General features: G+C 43.3%; 1 protein-coding gene across 14 annotated transcripts in view; it reads right to left on the minus strand.

Moving 5' to 3' along the window:
- The window catches only part of plekha6 (pleckstrin homology domain containing, family A member 6), a 109,215-nt gene that overhangs the window by 36,808 nt on the left and 44,694 nt on the right, over nucleotides 1-27,713 (minus strand). For 11 of the 14 annotated variants that reach the window (XM_061686972.1, XM_061686965.1, XM_061686963.1 and 8 more), the window contains 5 exons: nucleotides 20,693-20,776; nucleotides 17,762-17,876; nucleotides 17,057-17,161; nucleotides 15,346-15,418; nucleotides 4,146-4,246 (listed from right to left, as the gene is read on the minus strand). In XM_061686972.1, the coding sequence (XP_061542956.1) occupies nucleotides 4,146-4,246; nucleotides 15,346-15,418; nucleotides 17,057-17,161; nucleotides 17,762-17,876; nucleotides 20,693-20,776 (478 nt within the window). Of the gene's footprint in view, nucleotides 1-4,145; nucleotides 4,247-4,612; nucleotides 4,886-15,345; nucleotides 15,419-17,056; nucleotides 17,162-17,761; nucleotides 17,877-20,692; nucleotides 20,777-22,749; nucleotides 22,812-27,713 lie in introns of those variants that run through there. The other 3 variants (XM_061686971.1, XM_061686973.1, XM_061686977.1) reach the window with 3 other exon arrangements.

Genomic DNA, 27,713 nt, shown 5'->3' on the forward strand with positions numbered 1-27,713 from the left:
AATAATTTCTGAGCCAATTTGCTGGCTAAAAAGTCCGTCAGCATGGTAACACCAATCCTTGAAATAAATATTTTATGACTAGTTTAGCATTTAAAAGTATGCACAACAAAACAACCATTCGCACTCACATTCATACCTACGGGCTATTTAGAGTCTTCAATTAACCTAACCTGCATGTTTTTGGAATGTGGGAGAAAACCGGAGGACCCGGAGGAAACCCACGCAGGCTCGGACAGAACATGCAAACTCCACACAGGCGGGGTCGGGAGTCGAACCCCGGTCCTCGGAACTGTGAGGCAGATGTCCTAACCAGTCGCACACCGCGCCGCGCATGTTCATTTAAAGTTTTAAAACACAAGCTGACTGAAGGTGACAGGCGGAAAACACCCCGGACTGGTCACCAGTCAAACACAATGCTGATGCATACAGACAGGCGACCATTTTCTTCACATTCACACAAATGGAGAGTTTGCAATTAATCAAAGGCACATTTTGGATTGCGGAAGTAGGCATGACTACGAGGAGAGTGCCAACATAAGCGAGGAGAGAAAATGGGACTCCGTGTACTAGAGGAAAAACAAATATAAAATGAAATATTCTTGCTGGCAACAGCGCTGGCCACTCTTCCGCTGCGGTGCACATTTCCGATCATGTTTGTATCATTGTCGAAGGAAAAATCAATGACGCTCCCAATGCTGCAGGGCTGCGGAAGTAGAACTTTGTATTTACTGTGTGCAGATTCATTTTAAAATACAGTTTAATTGCATAGCTGTTGACGACTAGAAGGAAAGGCAATTTTTTTCTGTTCAATTAGTCTAGTCCCGGGTTCAAATCCCGGCCCCGCCTGTGTGGAGTTTGCATGTTCCCCCGTGCCTGTGTGGCTTTTCCCCGAGTTTTCCTCCCTCATCCCAAATACATGCACGCTAGTTTAATTGAAGACTTTAAATTGGCCGTCGGCGTGACTGCGACTGTCAGCGTGAATGCTTGTTTGTTTATATGTGCCCTGCGATTGGCTGGCGACCGGTTCATGGTGTACCCCGCCTCTCGCCCCGAAGATAGCTGGCATGGGCTCCGGCATGCCTGCGACGCTAGTGAGGAGAAGCGGTACAGAAAATAGATGGATGAGAACACGAATATTGAGGAACACAAAGTGTACAAGAGATAATGTGGGGGTCACGTGCTCCCCCACTCCAACTTGGCCGTTGTGGTTGGAATGTTATCACAAATGTGTGGTCAACTTTGTCTGAGTTTTATCACTATTCTTCACCCAAAATGTGGTTTAAATTTACCAAATTAAAGTGGCTGCAAATTGTTACACGAAATTGGGGTAGTTGGGTAAATTCTAGAAGTTCTTTTTTACAGTGCGGTTGCGACACACACAATGCCATGCCAGCGTCCCTGCACTTCTGGTCCATTTAAAAAAAAAATACATATATATATATATATATATCTGTGAGACATTTCTTTAATGGATAATGTTGTGACATGAGTTTGAAATTATATGAACAAGTTTTGGAATAATAGTTTTGCGTATATTTATGGGATAAAATATTAATGAATGTAATTCTAAACATTTTTAAGTGGGGTGTCTATTATTTGCGAATTTTAGCTATTCATGGTTGGTCTTGGTCCCTAAGCCCTGGGAATAGTGATGATTCACTGTATGTGTTTGGTTAAAATTAGACGACCTGTTCTGTGAGTAAGATGTAACTGTCACACTCAGCTCTGCTCAGCTTTATTTGGACTTACACGACTTCAAAATACCTTCTCATATTTTTGCTATATTTAATTTTTTTCTGAGATCTAAAACCCCTTACAAAATTGTACTCCGATGCATTTATATTTTACTTCGCGGCTAATGCCATTAAAATTGAAAGACTTTTAAAAGAGTCAAATACAGTTGATACCTGTTAATATTAACGGCACTACACAGTGAGACGAGACAGTAAACAGTACTAAGTGTCCAATCTGAAATATTGATGAAATGAACCCCATGGCAGGCAGTCAAAGCTAAGTGTATTTGCCATAGCGGCTGCAGGTGTACAAGGAAGTGTGTGTGTGTGTGTGTGTGTGTGTGTGTGTGTACACATTGCCTACAAGAACTAGACTTTGCTCCCATGCTGGATATGCAATGAAAGAGTCAACAGAAAGAACCGAATGTCCTGAAAGCTTAAGGAAACTCATAATCACAGTGATTGTACCTGTATCACGAATAGAGCGTGAGCGAAAAAAACAATGCAACAAATGTAGAAGGTTGGCGAGACGTGACCAGGGGTGCACATAACAATTTTGGTCTGGTTCTTAAAGGAAGACCAGAGGTTGTTGCCTGGTGCTCACGTTTTTCCCCATTTTGTCCTGATAATACAAATTCGACGCGCGCCACTCTTGTTGTCGTCGCCACGGTAACGGCTGTATCCGGTCGCATTCGAGTTGACAAGATAAAGCCTAATGATCGTAAAAAAAAAAAAACAGGATGCGGTGGTATCGGAATCCAAGATTTCATTGCAGTAGTCTGGCATAGTGCAATCGTGAAAGAGCAAATTTGTCCTGTAGTCTGACAAATGCAGTCATTACATGTTGTCTGTCTCAGGCGTGTTGTCTGTTCCACACCGCTGACATGTTTTGTTTTTTTTAACAACTTTATTGGCCGTCAGATATTACCAATACTACGTCAAAAGACGCGCGACAAGGCTAAAAATAAACAAGCTTTTGGATTCAAATACACTGACGCAGAGTAAATGTCTTTTGCGGAGCCGATCAATGACGTCATTGATCGGATCGGCGAATAATGACATTAAAGCCGATCAGCCGATCAGCATAAAATGCTCAACATCGGGCGATACCGATCAGCCCGATGAAATCGGTGTAAAGTCCAGTAAAGACACAATTTGACGGACCGTCCTAGCCCGCCACCTCTTCGGCTGTCCTTGCGCGGTCAGCCGCCATCACCAACCTGTGAGTGACACCGTTTTCAGGGAGGTTTCACACTCACAAGCTCAACTGAACTGAGAAAGTAACGAATCAATTCACTAAGTAATTACATTCAGTGTATTTTACTCGAAAGATTTGTTCGTTTGAACAAGCCGTTCGCGGACGGCACAACACAACTGGAGCGCAGTCTACCGCTTCACTCCCAAAAAAATGGAAATGTAAAATACTTGGTACGCAAATGTGTAGTGACACGCTTGAATCTGGTGCGCTTTTATTTTTTTCAGTGTGCATGCACACCTGGGCATCACTTATGTGCACCCCTAAATATGACCAAATAACATGCAAGTATGTGCAAACCCTGCAATAGCACACCACACAAACTTGTTGGATATGTCTTTTTTATGATTTTTTTTCTTTTTTTTACTGCTATGTACGTTGGCAAAATCTCAACACAGTATGGGTCCGGTGTTTGGATCAGTGCATATTATTTTAAAGGGATGTCTAACATCAGAGAGATTTGAAGTCATCTACCTATGACTAATTAAACTTTAATACTTTTCATAAAAGTACTCGTGAAGCACCTAGAGTTTCTTGAGATCACGCATCCATATAGCAATATAAAAATCAATGTCATCATCATTAAAGTTCTTGCGCTGAGAAAAGATGACAAACCCATATTTTCACTGATCAGCTCTTATTAGATCAGATACTATTCTACACTGGTAAAATTTGACCCTGCTGGAACCCCCCCGCCCAAAAAAAGAAAAATTCAAGGTCATGCGTTACTGTTAAGCACCTGCACTCTGAGACCAAGGCTTCAACAGCTGGTTCCAAAGTGGGTATTTTTCAACCATAAATAACACCATGTGACTTAGCCATCTCAGCATCTATTTGTCAATCAGAACCAAATCATCCCCCTTCTTTCAAACACAGCAATGCAACCAACAAACACGCTTAGACATCAGTAAATGCTTCTTGTGCAATATGCACTTAATGTTTGTTTTTTTCTTCTAAATTTGGATCACATGCTGTGGGAAAAACATATTCCTACATACTGTATAGTTATATAAATAAGAAGAATGCAAAGTATATCTTTCCGACGAGTTCAAAATTAAGTGTTGCAAAAAATGGTGTTGTACCAGCTCCCTGACAGGGAATTGCAATTAATGTAGATCTCTTGGCATCATCTGTCCCTTTGCCTGGATGTTACTGACCTTAAAGGCAAACTTGCGGGTGATGTTATCCAAAGGCTGCACTCCTCCAATCCGGAAACTGAGCAGAGGCAAACTCCCTAGCACAGCGTCCTCCTTCTCATCTGTCAAGAGGAAAACGATAGTGTAAAAACATCTCAATGAGTGCCACAGGAAGTGGATCAGAAGTACACTGGAAGTCTGCAGCAAAACATTGAGGATTTTGAAAAGTCAGGACAAGGCGTTATTGGACTGGCTCTACTCCTGAAACATAGAGTTTTACCCATGGTGACAGCTTCCTAGAATAGGTATCCATTATGGTCCTATCAAAAATGGTCTCTGTGATAAGCGCTTATAATGGCTCCCACACACCAGAATCGAGTGGTCATAAATAGGACCACTGCAGAAGAAAACCACTCATGTTGAATGAATAATGAATGTGAGCATGATTCTTTTAAGAGGTCTAAAAATGGACATATATTTTCTCCTACCTTTTATTCTGTGAATGTATATCTCTGCATGGCTAATCGTCCTGCTGCTGACGGTGTGTGTGTTTGTGTGGGTGTTGAGGGAGAGAGAGAGCGAGAGAGAGAGAGAGAGAGATCTAAAGGAGGGGGAAGGGTTTGTGCAATCATACAATACACTGATCCCTCCTCTGTGTGTGTGTGTGTGTATGTGTGTGTGCGCGTGTGTGCGCACGCATGTGTGTGTGTGTGTGTGTGTGTGTTGGGGGGGTAATTGCGCACACACAAGATAAGGATCAGCCCTTGTGAGTCAGTGCAGCAGGAATTTCGGGCACCAGCCAACTGTACCTGCTGCTCGCCCGCCCAACTCGGCGTCATGTACACGTGAGTACATGCATGATCTTGGGACAGCAGACACACCTCTGCCTCTTTCTTCCTTGTGTCTGCCACAATAAGATCAATTACTGGCCTCTACATTAGAAAATAAAGCCATGGAATTGTTTTGTTTAATGAACAGGTATGTGCATAGATAAACCCCGAATGGTGCTACGGCATTAGCCCTTTTGCCCTGGATGAGAAAAGTGCCCTTTTGCCTGGAACCCTTTTTCTTTCTTTATGCATCAATATTAAATCAACAAAATACCCTCTGTCATCAATTCCATCTCAAAGTGTTCTGATATCTGATGGGTATTTATTAGAGTCTGTTAGGATAGGTCTTCTCCAGGCACACACGTAGTAGCTTTGATTCAGGCCTGAGTCTTAAGGCTTCTTTATACTCGCGCGGACGGCGGCCGCGCTGACGTCACTGCGGCTATCCGGCGTGGAGTTTGCCTTTATGCTTGAGCGCATCCCACCCAATTTTGAAAATGTACTGCAGTTAATCTCCACGTCGGGGGTGTCGCTACGGCTGGTATGGGCTAGGACACCACAGGGTGGAGTTTCCTCTGCATTTTTTGGGCCATTTCCGGAAGCCGTTTTTTACTTTACTTTCAGTAACGAGCCAGTAACTCTGGCATTAAACATCCTGAACTGAGAAAATACAGTCCTCTGGTAGTTAATGACAATGTTAGTATAGCAGACACGAAAGAAAAAGCTCCAGCGGAACTTCAGATGGAACTTAACATGTCTTTAAGAGAAGCGTGCCCCTTGCCCCTCCAACCACTCTCCTCTTGGCTCTCATATCATGCACACAGTTGAGTACTGGCTCTCCTGCAACTCAGACGTACAGTTATGGAAGGAATGTTTGTGCAAAATTAACAAAACTACTTCAGAAAATATTGTTGCAATACTGAAAACATGATGTGGTTACTGGACCATCCATCCATTCGTCAATTTTGCGTACCGCTTATCCTCACTAGGATCGCGGGCGTGCTGGAGCCTATCCCAACTGCCTTCGGGCGAGAGGCGGGATACACCCTGAACAGGTCGCCAGCCAATCGGAGGGCACAAAATAGACAATCATTCGCACTCACACCGACGGAAAATTTAGTCTCTTCAATTAACCTACAATGCATCCATCCATCCATTTTCTACCGCTTATCCGATGTGGGGTCGCGGGGGCAGTAGCTTTAGCAGGGACGCCAAGACTTCCCTCTACCCAGCCACTTCATCCAGCGCTTCCGGGGGGATCCCGAGGCGTTCCCAGGCCAGCCGAAAGACGTAGTCTCTCCAGCGTGTCCTGGGTCGTCCCCGGGCTCTCCTTCCTGTGGGACATGCCTAGAACACCTCACCGGGGAGGCTTCCGGGAGGCATCCGAATCAGATGCCCCAGCCACCTCATCTGGCTCCTCTCGATGTGAAGGAGCAGCGGCTCTACTCTGAGATCCTCCCGGATGACCGAGCTTCTCACCCTATCTCTAAGGGAGAGCCCGGACACCCTGCGGAGGAAACTCATTTTGGCAGCTTGTATCCGGGATCTTGTTCTTTCGGTCACGACCCACAGCTCGTGGCTATAGGTGAGGGTAGGAACGTAGATCGACCGGTAAATTGAGAGCTTCGCCTTTCGGCTTAGCTCCTTCTTTACAACAATGGACCGATACAAAGTCCGCCCTACAATGCATGTTTTTGGAATGTGGGAGGAAACCGGAGTACCCAAGAGAAACCCCACGCAGGCTCATGGAGAAGAAGAAATTATCGCCCAATAAGCCTGCTCTCAACGATTTATAAAGTCTTTGCAAAGATATTGGACAAACGAATTGGAATCAAACTCAGTGAAGCACAGCCGGTAGAACCAGCGGGTTTTCGTAGTGGTTTTAATACTATGGGCCACATACAGACAGTTCAACAAATAATCGAACGACACAACGAGTATGAAATGCCTCTGTGTGTAGCCTTCATCGACTATGAAAAAGCGTTTGACTCAGTCACCACCACTTCGATACTGGAGGCGCTAGTAAATCAAGGGATAGAGCCGACCAATATCAAGATTCTACAATCAATATACAACGATTCTTCAGGTTCAATACTAACAGATGATGAAAGAGTGCGAATAAGTCCAGGAAAAGGGGTCAGGCAAGGTGACACACTGTCTCCGAAGCTATTTACAGCTTGCCTTGAAGAAATATTTAAAAAGCTCAATTGGGGAAAAGAAGGACGAAACATTAACAGCGCTTATTTGAGCCATCTTCGTTTTGCAGACGACATCATTTTATTCTCCTACGATGCTGAACAACTACAGCGTCGTATTCAGGAATTAGAATTAGAAAGCCGTCTCTCAGGTCTGAAAATGAACAAAAGGTAAACGAAGGTCATGTTCAATCGTTACTGTCACACAAAGATATCAAAATGGAGGGCTATGTCTGAGACGCCGTCGACAACTACATCTATTTAGGCCAACTTGTAACAATGGATGGAAATACAAGCACTGAAGTTGAACGCCGCATAAAGCTTGCCTGGCAGGCTTATGGAAGGCTTCGGGTTATATTCAAGAACAATCTTCCCATTTGCTTGAAAAGAAAAGTTTTCGATCAATGTATTTTACCAGTCCTCACTTACGGTAGTGAAACCTGGACTACGAATGCCAAAGTTATACAAAGACTTCGTGTAACCCAAAGGAACACGGAACACCAAATGTTGAAAATAAACATTCGCGACAAGAAAAGATGCAGTTGGATCAGACAGCAGACGCGAGTTACCGACGTAAAAAATAAAGCCTTAAATGGAAATGGGCTGACCACATTGCGCGAAGACCTGACAAAAGGTGGACCACATAAACTATCAATTGGATACCACTGGACACAAAGCGGCCACGGCGAAGACCTAAATGTAGATGGATAGATTAAATCATTAAACCCGCCGGAACACACTGGCAACAAATTGCAAAATGTCAGAGTCGTTGGAAACGTGAAGAAGAGGCCTTCATCTTGCAGTAGATAGATAATGGCTGCTGATGATGATGATGATATATATCCATCCATCCATCCATCCATCCATCTTCTGAGCCGCTTCTCCTCACTAGGGTCGCGGGTGTGCTGGAGCCTATCCCAGCTATCATCGGGCAGGACGCGGGGTACACCCTCAACTGGTTGCCAGCCAATTGCAGGGCACATACAAACAAACAACCATTCACACTCACATTCACACCTACGGGCAATTTAGAGTTTTTCAATGAACCTACCATGCATGTTTTTGGGATGTGGGAGGAAACCGGAGTGCCCGGAGAAAACCCACGCAGGCATGGGGAGAACATGCAAACTCCACACAGGCGGGACCGGGGATTGAACCCCGGTCCTCAGAACTGTGAGGCAGATGTGCTAAACAGTCGTCCACCCTTCCGCCATATACACACACACACGCACATGCACACACGCATACACACACACGCAAAAAAACACGACGCTTTTGCTGGCTTCCCCAAAATGATTGGAGCTAACTATTTTCTGGAACTTAGTAATGTGTTTGTTTGCCTCTTTGCCTCCACTAACACTTCTAATTTCATTACTTCAATCTTCATTTTGTGCCTTTGGAGGTCTTCCAAGTGGTCCATGGTAAAAACCATCAGAGATACCTAAAGCACAAAAACGCTCTTTTACACCGGTTGTCAATCGCGCGCAACATCTATTCGAGTGAGTGAGCATGTAATTTAGCGCACGCTATTTAGGATCTTAGTAAGCGTTCGTAATCCGTAGTAAATCCGACTACACGCGCACCAACTGCGCGCGCAATCTGTTCCACCGCACATGCAATTTAGCGCCCAGTATTTGGGATCTCGTGAAATCAGGCCCTAAGAATATTGGCGCTTGTCAGTGCTTAATGGTTCTCTTTGTATAACTATCATAGATCAAATGTGATTGGTTATGCTGTGGCGCATTGCATGTTCTCCCCGTGCCTGCGTGTTCTTTTTCCGGGTACTTCGGTTTCCTCCCACATCCCAAAAACATGCAGGGTAGGTTGATTGAAGACTAAATTGCCCATAGGTGTGAATGTGGGTGTGAATGGTTGTTTGTTTGTATGTGCCCTGCGATTGGCTGGCGACCTGTTCAGGATGTAACCCGCCTCTCGCCCAGAGTCAGCCGGGGTAGGCTCCAGCATGCCAGCGACCCAAGCGAGGATAAGCGGTATGGAAAATGGATGCATTTGTGGTTTTGGTGCAGTGTGATATTTATCTCAAACGGGGTACTCAACACAGAAACTTTGTTGACAGCGCCCAATGTAGGCAGTAGGCATAGTTTAAATTGAATGAAACGTCACTGCTGGCTAAGTAGATGTGTAAACACACAAAGAGGTACCAACCACGGCACTGTGCTTTCGAGGAGGCGCAGAGGCAGCTTTATAAATCACAGCACAGACCACAAAGTGCTTTTCTTTCACCCGTTCTTTAAGGTTTGGTCTTTGCTGGCATAGCTATCACATTGCTTCATTTGCACTGGCCACATTACTGCATCCATTGCTCCCTCTCACCAGGCCCTCTTTTCCATAATACAGCTGGGCCACGCAAAAGAGAGCAGGGAAAAAAGAGACGTGGTCAGAATGAAGAGAGAATCACCAAGCACAGGAGTTGGAGAAATTCAGGAAAAGAGAACAAATCAGCTTGACCGAATTTATAATTACAACTTGGTGAAATCATCACGGTGTTGTTGTTTTTATCATCTACATCAGCGGTTCTCAAACGTTTTACACCAAGTAGCACATCAAAAAATACTTAACTCTGCAAGTACCACCATATGACCAACATTATGATACAGTAGAGTATTAGTCCCATAGTACCTAGTGCTGAAAGTAAACCAATTTTACTACCATCTCTTAATTATCACTCTGCATATATGTTATGTACAACACAAAATGCAATGTGCAATGGGAGTTATATCGTTGAATTGGTTAGCATCATGCAGGGAAGAGCAGCACATACAGAAGTCTAAAAAAAAACCTTACCTCTTTTAGACATGACACTCCCATATTGATTTCTTTTACACATGATGCACTAAGATTCATCTTACCCGTATTAGTTAATACCACCGTTTTATATGTTAAATTGATATTCATGGGAACAGATAATTTTTTATGAAACAGGTTGATACCATTATTTTCTGGTAAATTATCCGATGCAATTTTACGACATTTACTAACATGTTTATTTTTAATCCGTATTACTAATCAACAACTACAATTTGAAATTACAACCCCAATTCCAATGAAGTTGGGACGTTGTGTTAAACATAAGTAAAAACAGAATACAATGATTTGCAGATCATTTTCAACCTATATTTAATTGAATACACTACAAAGACAAGATATTTAATGTTCAAATGATAAACTTTATTGTTTTTAGCAAATAATCATGAATTTAGAATTTTATGGCTGCAACGGGTTTCCAAAAAAGCTGCGACAGGTGGCAAAAAAGACTGAGAAAGTTGAGGAATGCTCATCAAACACCTGTTTGGAACATCCCACAGGTGAACAGGCTAATTGGGAACACGTGGGTGCCATGATTGGGTAGAAAAGGAGCTTCCCTGAATCGCTCAGTCATTCACAAACAAAGATGGGGCGAGGTTCACCTCTTTGTGAACAAGTGCGTGAGAAAATAGTCGAACAGTTTAAGGACAATGTTCCTCGACGTACAATTGCAAGGAATTTAGGGATTTCATCATCTACGGTCCATAATATCATCACAAGGTTCAGAGAATCTGGAGAAATCACTGCATGTAAGCAGCAAGGCCGAAAACTAACATTGAATGCCTGTGACCTTCGATCCCTCGGGCGGCACTGCATCAAAAACCGACATCAATGTATAAAGGATATCACCACATGGGCTCAGGAACACTTCAGAAAACCAATTTCAGTAAATACAGTTCGGCGCTACATCCGTAAGTGCAACTAGAAACTCTACTATGCAAAGCAAAAGCCATTAATCAACAACACCCAGAAACACTGCAGGATTCTCTGGGCCCGAGCTCATCGAAGATGGATTGATGCAAAGTGGAAAAGTGTTCCGTGGTCCAACGAGTCCGCATTTCAAATAGTTTTTGGAAATTGTGGACGTTGTGTCCTCCGAGCCAAAGAGGAAAAGAACCATCCGGACTGTGATGGACGCAAAGTTCAAAAGCCAGCATCTGTGATGGTATGGGGCTGTGTTAGTGCCAATGGCATGGGTAACTTACACATCTGTGAATGCTGAAAGGTACATACAGGTTTTGGAGAAACATATGCTGCCATCCAAGCAACATCTTTTTCATGGACGTCCCTGCTTATTTCAGCAAGACAATGCCAAACCACATTCTGCATGTGTTACAAAAGCGTGGCTTCGTTGTAAAAGAGTGCGGGTACTAGACTAGCCTGCCTGCAGTCCAGACCTGTCTGCCATTGAAAATGTGTGGTGCATTATGAAGCGTAAAAAGAATTCCACCTACAAAGCTTCAACAATTAGTGTCCTCAGTTCCCAAATGTTTATTGAATGTTGTTAAAAGAAAAGGTGATGTAACACAGTGTTAAACATGACTCTGTCGCAGCTTTTCTGGAACGTATTGCAGCCATAAAATTCCAAGTTAATGATTATTTGCTAAAAACAAAAACGTTTATCAGTTTGAACATTAAATATGTCTCAGTTTGAACATTAAATTGTCTTTGTGTATTCAATTAAATATAGGTCAAACATGAGTTGCAAATCATTGTATTCTGTTTTTATTTATGTTTAACACAACGTCCCACTTTCATTGGAATTGGGGTTGTACATTTCAGTTTGGTAGCTGCTATATAAACAAATATATACAATAACAAATTGTACAATGTGGATTATTTTACAGATGCAGAAAAACTGCTAAAGACAAAGGTCTTTGACAACTGCTTGATTCTTACCAGATTCTGTGTAGCTTAGGTTTTATTATTCAGTTTACATTGGTAGAAAACATATACATCACGCCTCACTCTTCCATCGATGGATGAAAGACTGGTCTCCGCATTCAACTAAAACAGCTGCATTTGTTTCCCTGTTTTGTCTTAAAATGACAATTGAGTAAATATTAATGCTTGTATTGCTGCGTTGATTGAGAAGAACTACTATCATGGGAGCCGAGCCAAGTTAGCTCACTGAATCAACCTGCATGAATGTTACAGATACTCCTCAATCAGTGTGCAAATGGAGCAGATGCTACTCTGGCATGAGTGGCCAGTATGCAAATAGTGCAGCATGGCGAGACAACTACAGTGAGTGCACGAGTAATACATAATTGGCCCCACAGAAATGTGACAACGAACGCAAGTCAAAAAATTTCCAGCTTGTTGTAATGGAATTATAGGTTAGGTGTTTAAGAAGTTGATCGCAAGAGGGAAGAAGCTGTTGGAATGTCTACTAGTTCTAGTTTGCGTTGATCGGTAGCGCCTACCTGAGGGAAGGAGCTGGAAGAGCTGGTGACCGGGGTGCAGACGGTCCGAGAGGATTTTGCACGCCCTTGTCTTAGTTCTGGCAGCGTGCAAGTCCTCAAGGGTGGGTACGGACAATCCTTTCAGCAGTTTTGATTGTCCGTTGCAGTCGGAGTTTGTCCTTTTTTGTAGCAGCACCAAACCAGACTGTGATGGAAGAACACAGGACTGATTCGATGACCGCTGTGTAGAACTGTCTCAGCAGCTCCGGTGGCAGGCCGTGCTTTCTCAGAAGCTGCAGGAAGTACATCCTCTGCTGGGCCTTTTTGAGGACGGAGTTGATGTTGGTCGCCCACTTCAGGTCCTGAGAGATTGTAATTCCCAGGAACTTGAAAGTCTCGACGGTTGACACAAGGCAGCTGGACAACGTGAGGGGCAGCTGTGGTGAAGGATGTCTCCTGAAGTCCACGATCATCTCTACAGTCTTGAGCGTGTTCAGCTCCAGGTTGTGTCGGCCGCACCACAGCTCCAGCCGCTCCGCTTCCTGTCGATATGCAGACTCGTCACTGTCCTTGATGAGGCCGATGACAGTGGTGTCATCTGCAAACTTCAGGAGCTTGACAGTCGGGTTCGCTGAGGTGCAGTCGTTCGTGTAGAGAGAGAAGAGCAGCGGAGAGAGGACACAACCTTGGGGCGCCCCAGTGCTGATGCTGCGTGTGGATGAGGTGGCCTCCCCCAGCCTGACCTGCTGTGTCCTGCCCGTCAGAAAGCTGTAAATCCACTGGCAGATGGCAGGTGAGACGCTGAGCTGGAGAAGCTTGGTTGAAAGGAGTTCAGGGATGATGGTGTTGAACGCTGAGCTGAAGTCCACGAACAGGATCCTCGCGTAGGTCCCTGCACTGTCGAGGTGTTCTAGGATGAAGTGCAGTCCCATGTTGACTGCATCATCCGCAGACCTGTTCGCTTGGTAGGCAAACTGCAGGGGGTCCAGCAGGGGACCTGTGACACTCTTGAGGTGGTCCAGCACGAGACGTTCAAAGGACTTCATGACCACAGATGTCAAAGCGACAGGCCTGTAGTCATTCAGACCCGAGATTGCAGGTTTCTTGGGGACTGGAATGATGGTGGAGCGTTTGAAACAGGATGGAACTTCGCACATTTCCAAAGATCTGTTGAAGATCTGAGTGAAGACTGGAGCGAGCTGGTCCGCGCAGACTTTGAGGCAGGATGGGGATACATGGTCCGGGCCTGCCGCTTTGTTAATCTTCTGTTGTTTGAAGATGCGTCTCACATCCTGTTCATGGATGGTTAACGCAGAAGTCAGAGGTGTGGTTGTGGTCGCGGGTGCGGCCGGGTGGGTGTGTGGTGTGAAATTGTCCTTTTCAAATCTGCAGTAGAAGGTATTCAAGTCGTTGGCTAGTGTGCTATTGTTCTCAGCTTGGGGGGGATCGTCGCTTGTAATTAGTCAGCGATTGGAATGCATGCCAGACTGATTTAGAGTCGTTCACGCTAAACTGTTTTTCCAACTTTGCTGCATAGATCCTCTTTGCAATGTTAATTTCTTTAGTAAGCTGGTTTCTAGCTCGATTATACAGGGCCCTGTCCCCGCTCTGATATGCATCTTCCTTAGCTTGGCGAAGCTGCTTAAGTTGAGCAGTGAACCACGGCTTGTTGTTGTTGAATGTCCGAAATGATTTTGTTGGTACACAAACCTCTTCACAGAAACTGATATAGGATGTGACAGTGTCCGTATATTCATCCAGGCTGCCAGCTGAATTTTCAAAGACACTCCAGTCTGTGCAGTCTAAACAGCTTTGAAGTTCCATCTTGGCTTCATTGGTCCACTTTTTGACTGTTTTCACTGTAGGCTTCGCACATTTAAGTTCTTGCCTGTACGTCGGTATTAAGTGAATTAAGCAGTGATCAGATGAGCCCAGGGCTGCACGAGGTATAGCACGGTATGCGTTTTTTACCGTAGTGTAGCAGTGGTCTAAAGTATTATTTTCCCTGGTAGGACAGTCGATGTGCTGCTTGTATTTAGGGAGTTCGTGGTTGAGTTTAGCTTTGTTAAAGTCCCCGAGAACAATTCACACATTTAGAGTCACCAACTCTTTACGCCACTAGAACATCTATTTGCTAAATAATCTTTTTTCATGTTGACCATTAAGGGGGCCCCAACAAGTGTGCAGATTTTTTTTTCAACACAATAAAGAAATGAAAAAGGTGACACAAGGTAAACCGCAGTGCCCGGAGAACATGCAAACTCCACAAAAGCAGGGCAGGGAATGGAACCCCGGACCTCAGAACCGTGAGGCAGACTGTCTAACCAGTCGTCCACCGTGCCGCCTGTCCTGGATCAATTATATTGTTATCACCATAAATTAAAACAGTTACTTTTAGCAAAGTGTTGTACAACAATAGAAAAGACGGACGAAAAACTAGCAAGAACCTGGTGCTATAACCTGTAAAATACCGAGTATTTGGAACGTCACTGTGCACTTACATTTTTACTAACCAACCTGTTTCAGTATAAATTTATGTACCTCCTGTATTGTATATTGAAACATGTCAGTTAATTAAAAAATTAGTGCACAGTGACTTTCCAAATGTCTTGTAGCATTCACATTTGATTAGATGGTACGAACGTTACAGCAGCACAAAGGTAGATAAGACCGTAACCCAGCTAAAGCAATTGACACACTCGGGTTAATCATTTATAAAGTGCCATGTTTTAAACCTCTATCATTGGACCAAAACAAATGAACAAAATTGTAGCTGTTGGACTTCATGTTCACTGATATATACGGCTTTCACGATGAAAATTATTCAGTGCTGCATGTTTTGGTTGTTATAGGTGAAGAAAGATGCTAAATTTGTGATCTCTCCTGCTGGCTAGAAATAGGTTCACCATTAATAGCTACATGTCATTGAGGATGAATTTCAAACTTGAGAATGAGAAGCACACACCTTTATAGTAGAACAGACATCTGTCAGATAGTACAAACCATCTCTTGTTCCACTGCTTCACTCCGCTACTGGCCTGGTGGGGACACACATCACATACAATGATTATTATCATATCAGATCATAATGCTCTTTAAACTGTGTCAGCACCAATTATACTGTATAATCTGTTTGAGACACATACTGCGGTTGTAACAGTAATTATAACCAAAGCAAAGAACAGTTTTCAACCTTATGACCATATTCTCTGTAGGACAGGGAAGTGATGGATTGGTGAAACAATGTCAACTTGTCAACAAACAAAAACGGACTATTTTTCAGTAGGCATTTCCAATGGCAATTACGTGAAACAGAGAGGCCAGCTATTTTGTTTGGCCAGATAAGGGTGATTTTTTGTCAAACAAAAACTTGGAGAAACACATGGATCAGTATCAGGTTATGTTAATGATTAGGCTGCTTAAGATTGGGGGGAAAAATAGCATTGTCATCAATGAAGTTATGCTAGATTGATTCAACACCGCGTGGCAGATGACTGACGAAAGCTACTGCTAACTAGCAGCTAAGCTAACTAGCTGGTAGTAGAAAATGTTGCCGGCCAGCGTGGTGTACGTATGTTTCGGCACAGAGACCTGCTTAAACAGAACTTGGCCACTGCAAAGGATCATGATGAATAAAGTAAGCCCTTTTAAATGAACAAGAAGCGAATATTTCTTGCTTTTTGTGACACTTTAAACTATAAAACATTAACCACAAACTGAGAAAGGGCTTTTGATTGCAAAATAATATTTTTGGTTTTGCAGATACACAACTAAGAAAAGGCACCGTGAGCGACCTTGACACACACCGCATGGCTTAAGTGTAGCGTTTTTACAAAGCATTCACTATTCACTCCATGAACTGCATCATCTACTCTCTTGATGGCGACACACACTTTCTATTACATACCACGACACAGGGTCTGTTTGTACCATATGCATACTCTGTTTGCGTGTCAGGTGCTTAAACTCATCCTACTTCCAACGTGTTGGCATTTCTCTCATTCTTAATCAACTTGACAAGCCAAGATTCATCCCCGAAATTTCAACTTATGTCTACTTCAACCACTTCCTAATATGAGCAAGCTCGCACCAGACTTATCTTGGTGAACAATCCATTTCAAGGGTTGTAGACATAAAATCAAAGAAATGGAACAGACTTTGTTGTGAAAATTATATTCGAGTGGCACTTGCCAAGGTGAAAGGCAACGGCCAAACTCACATAAATTTACAGTAAATTTTCTTTGAATTGAATTATGTTTTTGTTTTCTGTGTGAAATTCAAGTTTTGGTGGTTTTGTTCTCTGAAAACAGTGATTTTGTGTGCATCTGATACGTGGTTCTTTTTGTGCATGAATAAAATATACACTTGTTTTATACCGTTCGAAATAAACCATATTTTATTTTTCCAATTGCAAAGGGTTCCGTGAAGGGGCGTATGAAATTTGCGGGGTTCAGTACCTCCAGCAAGGTTAAGAACCACTGAGTAAGACCAGTTCTGAATGTCAAGCTGCTAATACACTGTAATGGCAAATATACCACTCTGTTTGGCACATGCACTTGTAAATCTGACTCTATCATGGCCTCACCAGCCATGACCCTCACCGCATGTCACTGTCCTACAGGTTGTACAAAACTTGACCAATTAATTAAATGTTGACAATTGATCAGAACATGTACCTGCTTGTACAGCCATCCTGCTTTGCTGACTTCTGCTTTAGGATTCCTGCGCATGGAGTTGGAGCGCTTCCCAAATGTAGCTGCCTTTCTCGGTGTTCGGGACGTCTGCAAGTCAGGAGAAGAATAGAAAAGACTAACTGCTATGTGTGCTACACAGTATAGCAAAGTAGGGGTGCTGAGGGTGCCGCAGCAACCACGAGTCCACCTTGCCACCTATTCACAACTAACTGTGATGTGGAAATTGGATAAAGTTTCATAACTATAAATAAAAAAGATAATAAAAAACACTTCTTTAGTGTTTTTGATGCTTATTCTGGTGATAAAACACAGTACATTCAGGTAGCATTCGTGCGACTCGTCCTCAAGCGCTGCCATACTGGCAAAGTTCACACTCTGCATCAGGACATTTTGTTTGTACAATAAGTAAGTGAGGCTATTCTATCATAAGCATTTGTAATGTCAGTCAGTGAAAAAAATATTATATGCGAGGTGATGTAGATTTCTATGATTGGCACTGCCTCACACAAATTAATTCACATAAATTAGACAGTAAATCAATGAAGATGATCATATACATTATATTTAACAGTAATATTTAAACTTTATCTCTGTAAGTATGGTAACACTGTAATGTCAAAAGAAAAATAATATTTCCCTGCAGTGCTTATGGTTTGTGTGTATACATTATGAATGTGTAGTTCTTACCCGTGCACAAGGTTGGACGTCTTGAAACTGGTCTGACACCATGTTTGTACTTTTAGTGTGACTGTTCTTCTCAGCAGCAGTGTTCACCTTCCCTTTCATCATCAAATCACAGCCCCTGACAGAGATAAAAAAAAAATCAATGATGTCGAACATTGCCTCAAGTTTTTAGGAATGTTTTTTTTTCAAACAGTTTGCAGCATCAGCTCAAGGTGCAAGATTCATCTTTCATGATGACAGTTGAGGAGAGACGTCAGTCTGTGTTTTGGTTATTTGCAAATGGCGACTGCCTTTCCTAAAGAGACCCCTGCAACTCTGATTTGTCTGCAAATGATCTCAAACGTGTGATACAAGGTCAATCCATCCATCCATCCATTTTCTGAGCCGCTTATCCTCACAAGGGTCAAGGGAGTGCTGGAGCCTAACCAGGCTATCATCGGGCAGGAGGCGGGGTACACCCTGAACTGGTTGCCAGCCAATCGCAGGGCACTAGATCAATCCTTACAGGCCAAATTTTTTTGTGAGACATGGTCAAAATGTCACTGACCCATCTTCTGCGTTGACTGGAATTCCTGAGAATGCCTGTGGTAGTGCTGGGCTACAACACAGAAATGTCTCTAAAGCCAAGGACTTTATTTAAGTCTGTCATAGGCCTATGGGCAACCTATTGAATTAATGTTCAAACTGATAAACTTTATTGTTTTTAGCAAATAATCATTAAGTTAGAATTTTATGGCTGAGAAAGTTGAGGAATGCTCATCAAACACCTGTTTGGAACATCCCACAGGTGAACAGGCTAATTGGGAACAGGTGGGTGCCATGATTGGGTATAAAAGGAGCTTCCCTGAATTGCTCAGTCATTCACAAGCAAAGATGAGGCGAGGTTCACCTCTTTGTGTACAAGTGCGTGAGAAAATATTCAAACAGTTTAAGGACAATGTTCCTCAACATACAATTGCAAGGAATTTCGGGATTTTATCATCTACGGTCCATAATATTATCAAAAGGTGAAGAGAATGTGGAGAAATCACTGCATGTAAGCGGCAAAGCCGAAAACCAACAGTGAATGCCCGTGACCTTCGATCCCTCAGGCGGCACTGCATCAAAAACCGACATCCATGTGTAAAGGATATCACCACATGGGCTCAGAAACATTTCAGAAAACCAATGTCAGTAAATATAGTTTGGCGCTACATCCGTAAGTGCAACTTGAAACACTACGATGCAAAGCAAAACCCATTAATCAACAACATCCATAAACGCCGCTTCTCTGGGCCCGAGCTCATCTAAGATGGACTGATGCAAAGTGGAAAAGTGTTCTGCGGTCCGACGAGTCCACATTTCAAATTGTTGTTGGAAATTGTGGACGTCGTGTCCTCCGGGCCAAAGAGGAAAAGAATCGTCCGGACTGTTATGGACGCAAAGTTCAAAAGCCAGCATCTGTGATGGTATGGGGCTGTGTTAGTGCCAATGGCATAAGTAACTTACACATCTGTGAAGGCACCATTCATGCTGGAAGGTAAATACAGGTTTTGGAGAAACATATGCTGCCATCCGAGCAACGTCTTTTTCGTGAACGCCCCTGCTTATTTCAACAAGACAATGCCAAACCACATTCTGCACGTGTTACAACAGCGTGGCTTCGTTGTAAAAGAGTACTAGACTGGCCTGGCAGCAGTCTAGACCTGTCTCCCATTGAAAATGCGTGGCGCATTATGAAGCGTAAAATACGACAACGGAGATCCTGGACTGTTGAAGAGCTGAAGCTGTACATCGAGCAAGAATGGGAAAGAATTCCACCTACAAAGCTTCAACAATGAGTGTCCTCAGTTCCCAAATGTTTATTGAATGTTGTTAAAAGAAAAGGTGATGTAACACAGTGGTAAACATGATGTGTTGCAGCCATAAAATTCTAAGTTAATGAGTAATTCAGAAAAAGAATAAAGTTTATCAGTTTGAACATTAACTATCTGGTCTTTGTAGTGTATTCATCCATCCATCCATTTTCTGAGCCGCTTCTCCTCACTTGGGTCGCGGGCGTGCTGGAGCCTATCCCAGCTGTCATCGGGCAGGAGGCGGGGTACACCCTGAACTGGTTGCCAGCCCATCGCAGGGCACATACAAACAAACAACCATCCGCACTCACATTCACACCTACGGGCAATTTAGAGTCTCCAATTAATGCATGTTTTTGGCATGTGGGAGGAAACCGGAGTGCCCGGAGAAAACCCCCGCAGGCACAGGGAGAAGATGCAAACTCCACACAGGTGGGTCCGGGGATCGAACCCCGGTCCTCAGAACTGTGAGGCTGACGCTCTAACCAGTCGTCCACCGTGCCGCCGTAGTATATTCAATTAAATATAATTAATTAAGTATTCTGTTTGTATTTATGTTTAACACAACATCCCAACTTCATTGGAATTGGGGTTGTACATACATACATACATTATGTAGTATACTGGCAAGGTAAATGTAACTTATTTCTGCTGCATTTGTTACTGGTTGCCAATAGGCCTATGACAGACTTAAATAAAGTCCTTGGCTTTAGAGACATTTCTGTTGTAGCCCGGCACTACCACAGGCATTCTCTGGAATTCCAGAATGTATGTATGTATGTACAGTATGTATGTATATATGTATGTATATACAGTATGACAGTACTTCATTGGTAATGCAAAGTCCAGTGCACTGCGGAGCTATTGTATCTTTACAAGATAGCTGATGAACAGCTTGCTTATTCCTTCAGCATCTAATGCAAATCAGTTGGATGAATGGAAAGGTGGAAAAGTCCTGCGGTGCAGATTCTCGAAGTGATTCATTGTCCTGTTATTGCTCATTTCTTAACCAAATAGCTTGAAGAATGTTTTGCGTCTGAAGAGCTTCAACACTGTGATGGATTTAGCATGCCGAGAACTACAGAGTGTGTTTTCTCACTGCAGATTGGTGTGTATTGGTGCTGTTCCTTGCAGCTGGATTGTGTTCATTACTGCTCCAGCTGGTCTACCGGTGTCATGTTGACTGCGAACAGACAGATGCACAGAATTCAAATAAATGTAAAATAATACAAAAATAAATACATTCATGATTCATTTGTTTCTTTACAATTGTAATTCCAAATAAAGACAACAGAATGAGGCAATACAAGAGTTAACAAGTTCCATTGGTAAGCATATTACTCATACTTTTTTCTGAACAATCTTGAAAATGTGTCGTAAATGCGGTTCATACTAAACTCTCACAGCTGACCGATATGACAATAGCGATTCAAACAGAGATATAAGCAGCACTAGTCAGTGTGGAAAGGGGAAAAGAGCAGAAAAGCACAAAGACTAACGAGACTGGATAATTACTGGATCAACTTTCTACGAGGATATGGGATTAACAAAGGAGTGGGTTGAACATCTATTATTCCTAGCTAACGTTCAGCTACTTGACAATAAGATGGATCTGATGCTACTCTGAATCTGCTGCTCCAAGGGCACGACATGCTGTTGGAATTTCTGTCTGAAAAATGTTTTTGGGCTGTTTTTTACAGACCCCCCAAATGCAACTACGAACAACCAAGGCCCGTAGTAGCATTATGCTTCCGTTGCAGGAAGCTCTTTGTAGAGGTCAAGAGGCAGGAGTGTCACCTGATTCAGGTAAGCTAAACAACTTTATAGTAACTTACTGGGAATAGCGTTGTCAGTGAGTTACTATACAAACCCTACGAAATGTTTAACAGTGAATGCTTCACCCTCATGCCAGTGCCAATTTCTGCATGAGGTATCACTATGACCACCGAACACACATACTGTACAGCACTAGTGTTTCCATTTTTCTGACACGCTATCAATGGCACAGATATAGTACAACCACATGCACACGCACAACCCACTGTAGTTTTTATAGTAAAAAAAAAAAAAAAAAAAAAAAAAAAAAAAAAAGGTGCATCACAAATCACTTAAATTGGCTATATATCTTTTCCAATCAGGGCTTGATATTAGCACCCGCCAAGTGCTAATGGTTGTTTCTTTATATGAGTCCTGCAATTGGCTGGTGACCGGTTCAGGGTGTACCCCGCCTCTCGCTCAAAGATAGCTGGGATAGGCTCCAGCACGCCCGCGACCCTAGTGAGGAGAAGCGGTACAGAAAATGGATGGATTTAAGTCGTTTTCTCAAATGGCATCTGTAATAATACACCAACTGCAATGTGAGACTACGATACCACAACTCCCATGAGCACCGTCTGCACATAGTGTTTACTCATTGGTCCATTCATGAAGCCTTTCGGTGACATCACTGCTGAAAGCGGGTCAGACATAGAAAGAAGGTGGTAAGTCTTTTGTGGTCAGGACAAGCAACTTAAAAATTGAAACAATTAAGGACCGTGAAATGTTCCTTCGTCATAAATCTTGCAGAGCGACTAAACGGTTTCTAAAAAAAAAAACAGCTGTCTCTGACTCTCATGAACTCAGCGGAGCCTGACAAGTTGAGAATGCTGTTCCCGAAACACACACATTCTTTGGGGAGGACAGGTCGACTTTTCACGGACTACGTGCGGATGTGCAAGTATTATGTTCAACATGTATTAATAAACGAACATTGTGTTTGTTAATTAAAGGTAGAGTCTGGAGGTTTTTGCAAAAAAAAAAAAAAAAAAAAATTAAACATACAAATAAAGGCTAGCTACAAATGGCAACAAACAACTGTCCAGACTCCTTTTTAAGTTTGTGAGAAAGCTAGAAATAGCTGAAAAGCTGAATAGTTGATAATGATAGTGCTGGATCACCTCAAGAGTGTCACAGGTCCCCTGCTGGACCCCCTGCAGTTTGCCTACCAAGCGAACAGGTCTGCGGATGATGCAGTCAACATGGGACTGCACTTCATCCTAGAACACCTCGACAGTGCAGGGACCTACGCGAGGATCCTGTTCGTGGACTTCAGCTCAGCGTTCAACACCATCATCCCTGAACTCCTTTCAACCAAGCTTCTCCAGCTCAGCGTCTCACCTGCCATCTGCCAGTGGATTTACAGCTTTCCGACGGGCAGGACACAGCAGGTCAGGCTGGGGGAGGCCACCTCATCCACACGCAGCATCAGCACTGGGGCGCCCCAAGGTTGTGTCCTCTCTCCGCTGCTCTTCTCTCTCTACACGAACGACTGCACCTCAGCGAACCCGACTGTCAAGCTCCTGAAGTTTGAAGATGACACCACTGTCATCGGCCTCATCAAGGACGGTGATGAGTCTGCATATCGACAGGAAGCGGAGCGGCTGGAGCTGTGGTGCGGCCGACACAACCTAGAGCTGAACACGCTCAAGACGGTAGAGATGATCGTGGACTTCAGGAGGAATCCTTCGCCACAGCTGCCCCTCACGTTGTCCAGCTGCCTTGTGTCAACCGTCGGGACCTTCAGGTTCCTGGGAATTACAATCTCTCAGGACCTGAAGTGGGCGACCAACATCAACTCCGTCCTCAAAAAGGCCCAGCAGAGGATGTACTTCCTGCGGCTTCTGAGAAAGCACGGCCTGCCACCGGAGCTGCTGAGACAGTTCTACACAGCGGTCATCGAATCAGTCCTGTGTTCTTCCATCACAGTCTGGTTTGGTGCTGCTACAAAAAAGGACAAACTCCGACTGCAACGGACAATCAAAACTGCTGAAAGGATTGTCCGTACCCACCCTTGAGGACTTGCACGCTGCCAGAACTAAGACAAGGGCGTACAAAATCCTCTCGGACCGTCTGCACCCCGGTCACCAGCTCTTCCAGCTCCTTCCCTCAGGTAGGCGCTACCGATCAACGCAAACTAGAACTAGTAGACATTCCAACAGCTTCTTCCCTCTTGCGATCAACTTCTTAAACACCTAACCTATAATTCCATTACAACAAGCTGGAAATTTTTTGACTTGCGTTCGTTGTCACATTTCTGTGGGGCCAATTATGTATTACTCGTGCACTCACTGTAGTTGTCTCTCTTATCCACTATCTCACTGTAGTGGATATGTGGACACGCATTGGTTGCTGCACAAATAGTATGTTGTACTTTATCACATATATTAAACCATAAAAAGATAGATTCATAGTTGGAAGAAGCGGGTTTAACGGCCCAAATGTACGTACGTATACCGCCCGCGTACATCAGGCTTCACGTTTTTAGATAAAAAAAGTGAAGCCTGATGTACGCGGATAAATATAGTTAATTATTGTTGTAAAACACAAAAATATGTTTACTTTATAATGCGAATTATTTGAATGGTTCGGGGGAACCCGGAAAGGTATACGTGTCTCTATATTACCAGGTACTGCAACACCGGAAATTAGCCCTATCCTATGGTGTCGCACACCCGCACACAATCACTATGTTTGTTCAGCAAACAGCTTCTTCATCAAGTCATTTCAGTGAATAAAGCAAATAATGTTTCAGAAGGGCCCGATGCATGTGTTGTTGGTTTTTGGGCGGTTAAAAATTTAAATGGTGGCAGGTCTGTGTCGACTCCCAGCTATTATTATTTTTGGGTAATTTATTTGATGTTCATGCGCTGATTGGAAAAAAGAAATCTGAAGTTATTCACCAGTTACTCTTTACTTGAGTATTTTTATACATTGAGTACTTTCTTACTCTTACTCAAGTAAATATTTGGATGCCTACTTTTTAGTTTTAATTGAGTATTCATTATTCTAATTATTCTAAAGTAACAGTACTCTTACTTGAGTACAATATTTGGCTACTCTACCCACCTCTGAGTAAGAGTACTGTTACTTGACAATAATGTGACTCAAGTAAAAGTAAAAAGTAGTCCTCCAAAAAGAGTAAAAAGTACACAGTGAAATAATCAAGTACTGAGTAAATGAGTAACTTCTGATGTTTTTAACCACAGCATGAACATCAATAAAATAAAAATAACAAAATAAAATGTGAATGTGCAAATTCTGATATTGTGCAGGTGTGCGCGCGTGCGTGTGTGTGTGTGTGTGTACAGCCAAAACTACAACAAAACATCTGCAATCTACTGCAAGGTGTTTTCTCAAGTTATAAGTGGGCTGAACTATTCACGTTTGGGCAGACGGTGCCAGACAAATACTGCAATTCATGAAAGTTTTTGTTCGTCTAAATGTAAACATGAGTAGCGTGCTGTTGCCTTCATCGTAACGAAGACCTGCCCAACATGGCCGCCACGTCAGAACGACGATCAGCCGGGCTGGCTTATCTAGTATTAATACCTATGCCCTGGAAGCCCAATGGCAGACGTTGTGTGAGGTCATGTGACTTTATTGTGACGTTCGATTGCTGAACTAGACTTAAACGTCAAGGAGTACGAAACAGCCTATGACGGCTGCGACGGCGACTCCCCCCGCACCACAGGAAAAACTCATTGGCTCTATACGATCCACGTAAATGGCCTATTTTGAGTTCAAAACGGACAAGTTCAAGACGCATACATAAAATTACACCAAAAATCTCTGTGAGTGTCATGACAAAAAGTTCATCTGCCTGTATGCACAATTCTTTCATTGTTGAATTCATACAGTTCATATATGTATATGCTTATACAGTTGTCAAACAACACAACACTTATCTAGGACACCATACTCCCTGAGCAACAGAAATATCTTTATGACGAAAATGTGTGCGTGTGCTTGTTAACCTACAAACCTATATAGAGGCAGCTGCTGATTCAGTAGATGAGTAGATAAATACGCACTTCTTCCTCTTTTTAGTGAGCAGAAACAGCTAATAACAACTGCCAGATGCTAAGCCAAACAAGCCAGCTCCACCCCTGAGAAAAAATTATATAATAGCATATTTCAGAATCGAATTGCAACAGGGCAGTATCATCATACTGCCCTGCCTAGGGGTTTGAATCTTGGCACACCAGTCCGCTTTTTTTTCTGCATGCATTCTCCCGTCCAGTCAAATCTGACATTTATGCACCCTCATGCCAGGTATGCATGGAGAAACCTTAAAATGTGGGCATTCCCTATCTAATCTGGCCCTCATCCATACTTTCTCATTGGGGTGTCAGTCAGTATTTTAAAGCATCTGGCTTGCGCGTTTTCAAGTTACGCCGATTCTGCCATATTGACTTCAGACACACCCCTCACCCATACACGGCCAGTTTGCGCATGAGAGCCGTGACTCATTGAAGTCTGCAGGTGGGTAGAATTCCCAGAATGTGGAGTTTTCCTGAGACGTGAAAGCCTTTGAAATCCACTCGAAGACTATGTCACACTTTTAATGTGAAATTAAACCTCGTAGAGGAAATGGAAGTTAATGGTCGCCTGTGAGACGTCAGCACTTGCCCATCTAAAAGGCTCAGGGGCATGTGTTTTTGTGTTCTCTAATCTCTACATATTGTACAATACATTATAATAATAATTCATAATTGAATCATAATACTTTGCTCATGAGTGAGCCAGCTGTTGATCAGCGTTGCCCAGCAACCATACTGGCGCCGCACACGTGAGCAGGTCACTTAAATGACGATGACATACTGCAGATCAAATAAAAAAAGAAGTATTGCATATCTAACCCACCATTACGCCATCACGATGACTGCAGTTCTTTTAAGCAGCGCTTTCAGACAAACTCCTCAGACTTAAGCATATGGGACAATATAGCCCATGCTGCATACTTTTCCTCTTCCGCACTCTTGTGGCTGTAGTAAGTGCAGCGCCCCGTGAAGGTGAAACATCATATTGCTCATTTTGATTCAGTTAAACTCCTGGCGGAGGTTGACTCGTGCTGTGTGGGACACAGCTGGCACATAACGCTCATCGCTCCACCCAGTGTCCAACGGCCATATCGCATCACGCCGATTGTTGAACATTGATATCCATCCATCCATCCATCCATCCATCCATTTTCTGAGCCGCTTCTCCTCACGCGGGTCGCGGGCGTGTTGGAGCCTATCCCAGCTATCATCGGGCAGGAGGCGGGGTATACCCTGAACTGGTTGCCAGCCGATCGCAGGGCACATACAAACAAACAACCATTCGCACTCACAGTCACACCTACGGGCAATTTAGAGTCTCCAATTAATGCATGTTTTTGGGATGTGGGAGAAACCAGAGTGCCCGGAGAAGACCCACGTACGCACGGGGAGAAGATGCAAACTCCACACAGGCGGGGCCGGGGATTGAACCCCGGTCCTCAGAACTGTGAGGCTGACGCTCTAACTAGTCCTTCACCGTGCCGACGAACATTGACATATTAAATCATATTTTAAATTTGCGAAAGTATAAAAATAAAAGTAAGACAATATATTTTTCACCCAAACTATTACGATAAACGATAATAATGTTATTTTGTAAAGCACCCTTATTATTAATGTATTTATTTATTTTGCTTTTGAATCAATATTGTTAGTGTTATTATTATTATTGTTTTTATTATTATTATTTTCTTTCTTGTTGTATCTCTAGGTGATACGAGGTGCAGATGGAGTCACTAGCGTCACTCAAACAATCGGAGGAACGAATGAGGAATGAGATGAGGCCGCATTAGAGCGCCTCCAACTACCAAAGACAAATTCCTTGTGTGGTTTTGACATACTTGTCAAATAAAAGATTATTCTGACTCTGATTCTGATTCTAAATATCCCACACCCCTCCCTTCTCCGTTGGAGCAAAACCCAACGCAAAACTCACTCTCTACTAGCCTAAATGCCCTGTGCGATGAAATGGACAAGATGGAGGTCAATATTGGAATCCAACGCACACCACACCAAGAGCTTCCTCCCATCCCCCTTCACCTGAAGCCAACGTCCACTAAGATGCGAAGGGCCCCGCCTCCACACATGAAGAATCTTATCTCCAAATCTGACTGAGATCTACGGGGTCTTTTCCAGAATGAGTCAGACCCTGATGGAGCTCAGACATTTTTCATCCCTGTAATTACTAGGGACAGCAAGTTGATCAACACCGACAAATTAAAATTTTATGAACAAGTGTCAAATAGGAAAAAAAGGTTGTGG

This window comes from Phycodurus eques, chromosome 10, assembly GCF_024500275.1.
Source record: "Phycodurus eques isolate BA_2022a chromosome 10, UOR_Pequ_1.1, whole genome shotgun sequence".
In the NCBI taxonomy this organism is placed as follows: domain Eukaryota; kingdom Metazoa; phylum Chordata; class Actinopteri; order Syngnathiformes; family Syngnathidae; genus Phycodurus; species Phycodurus eques.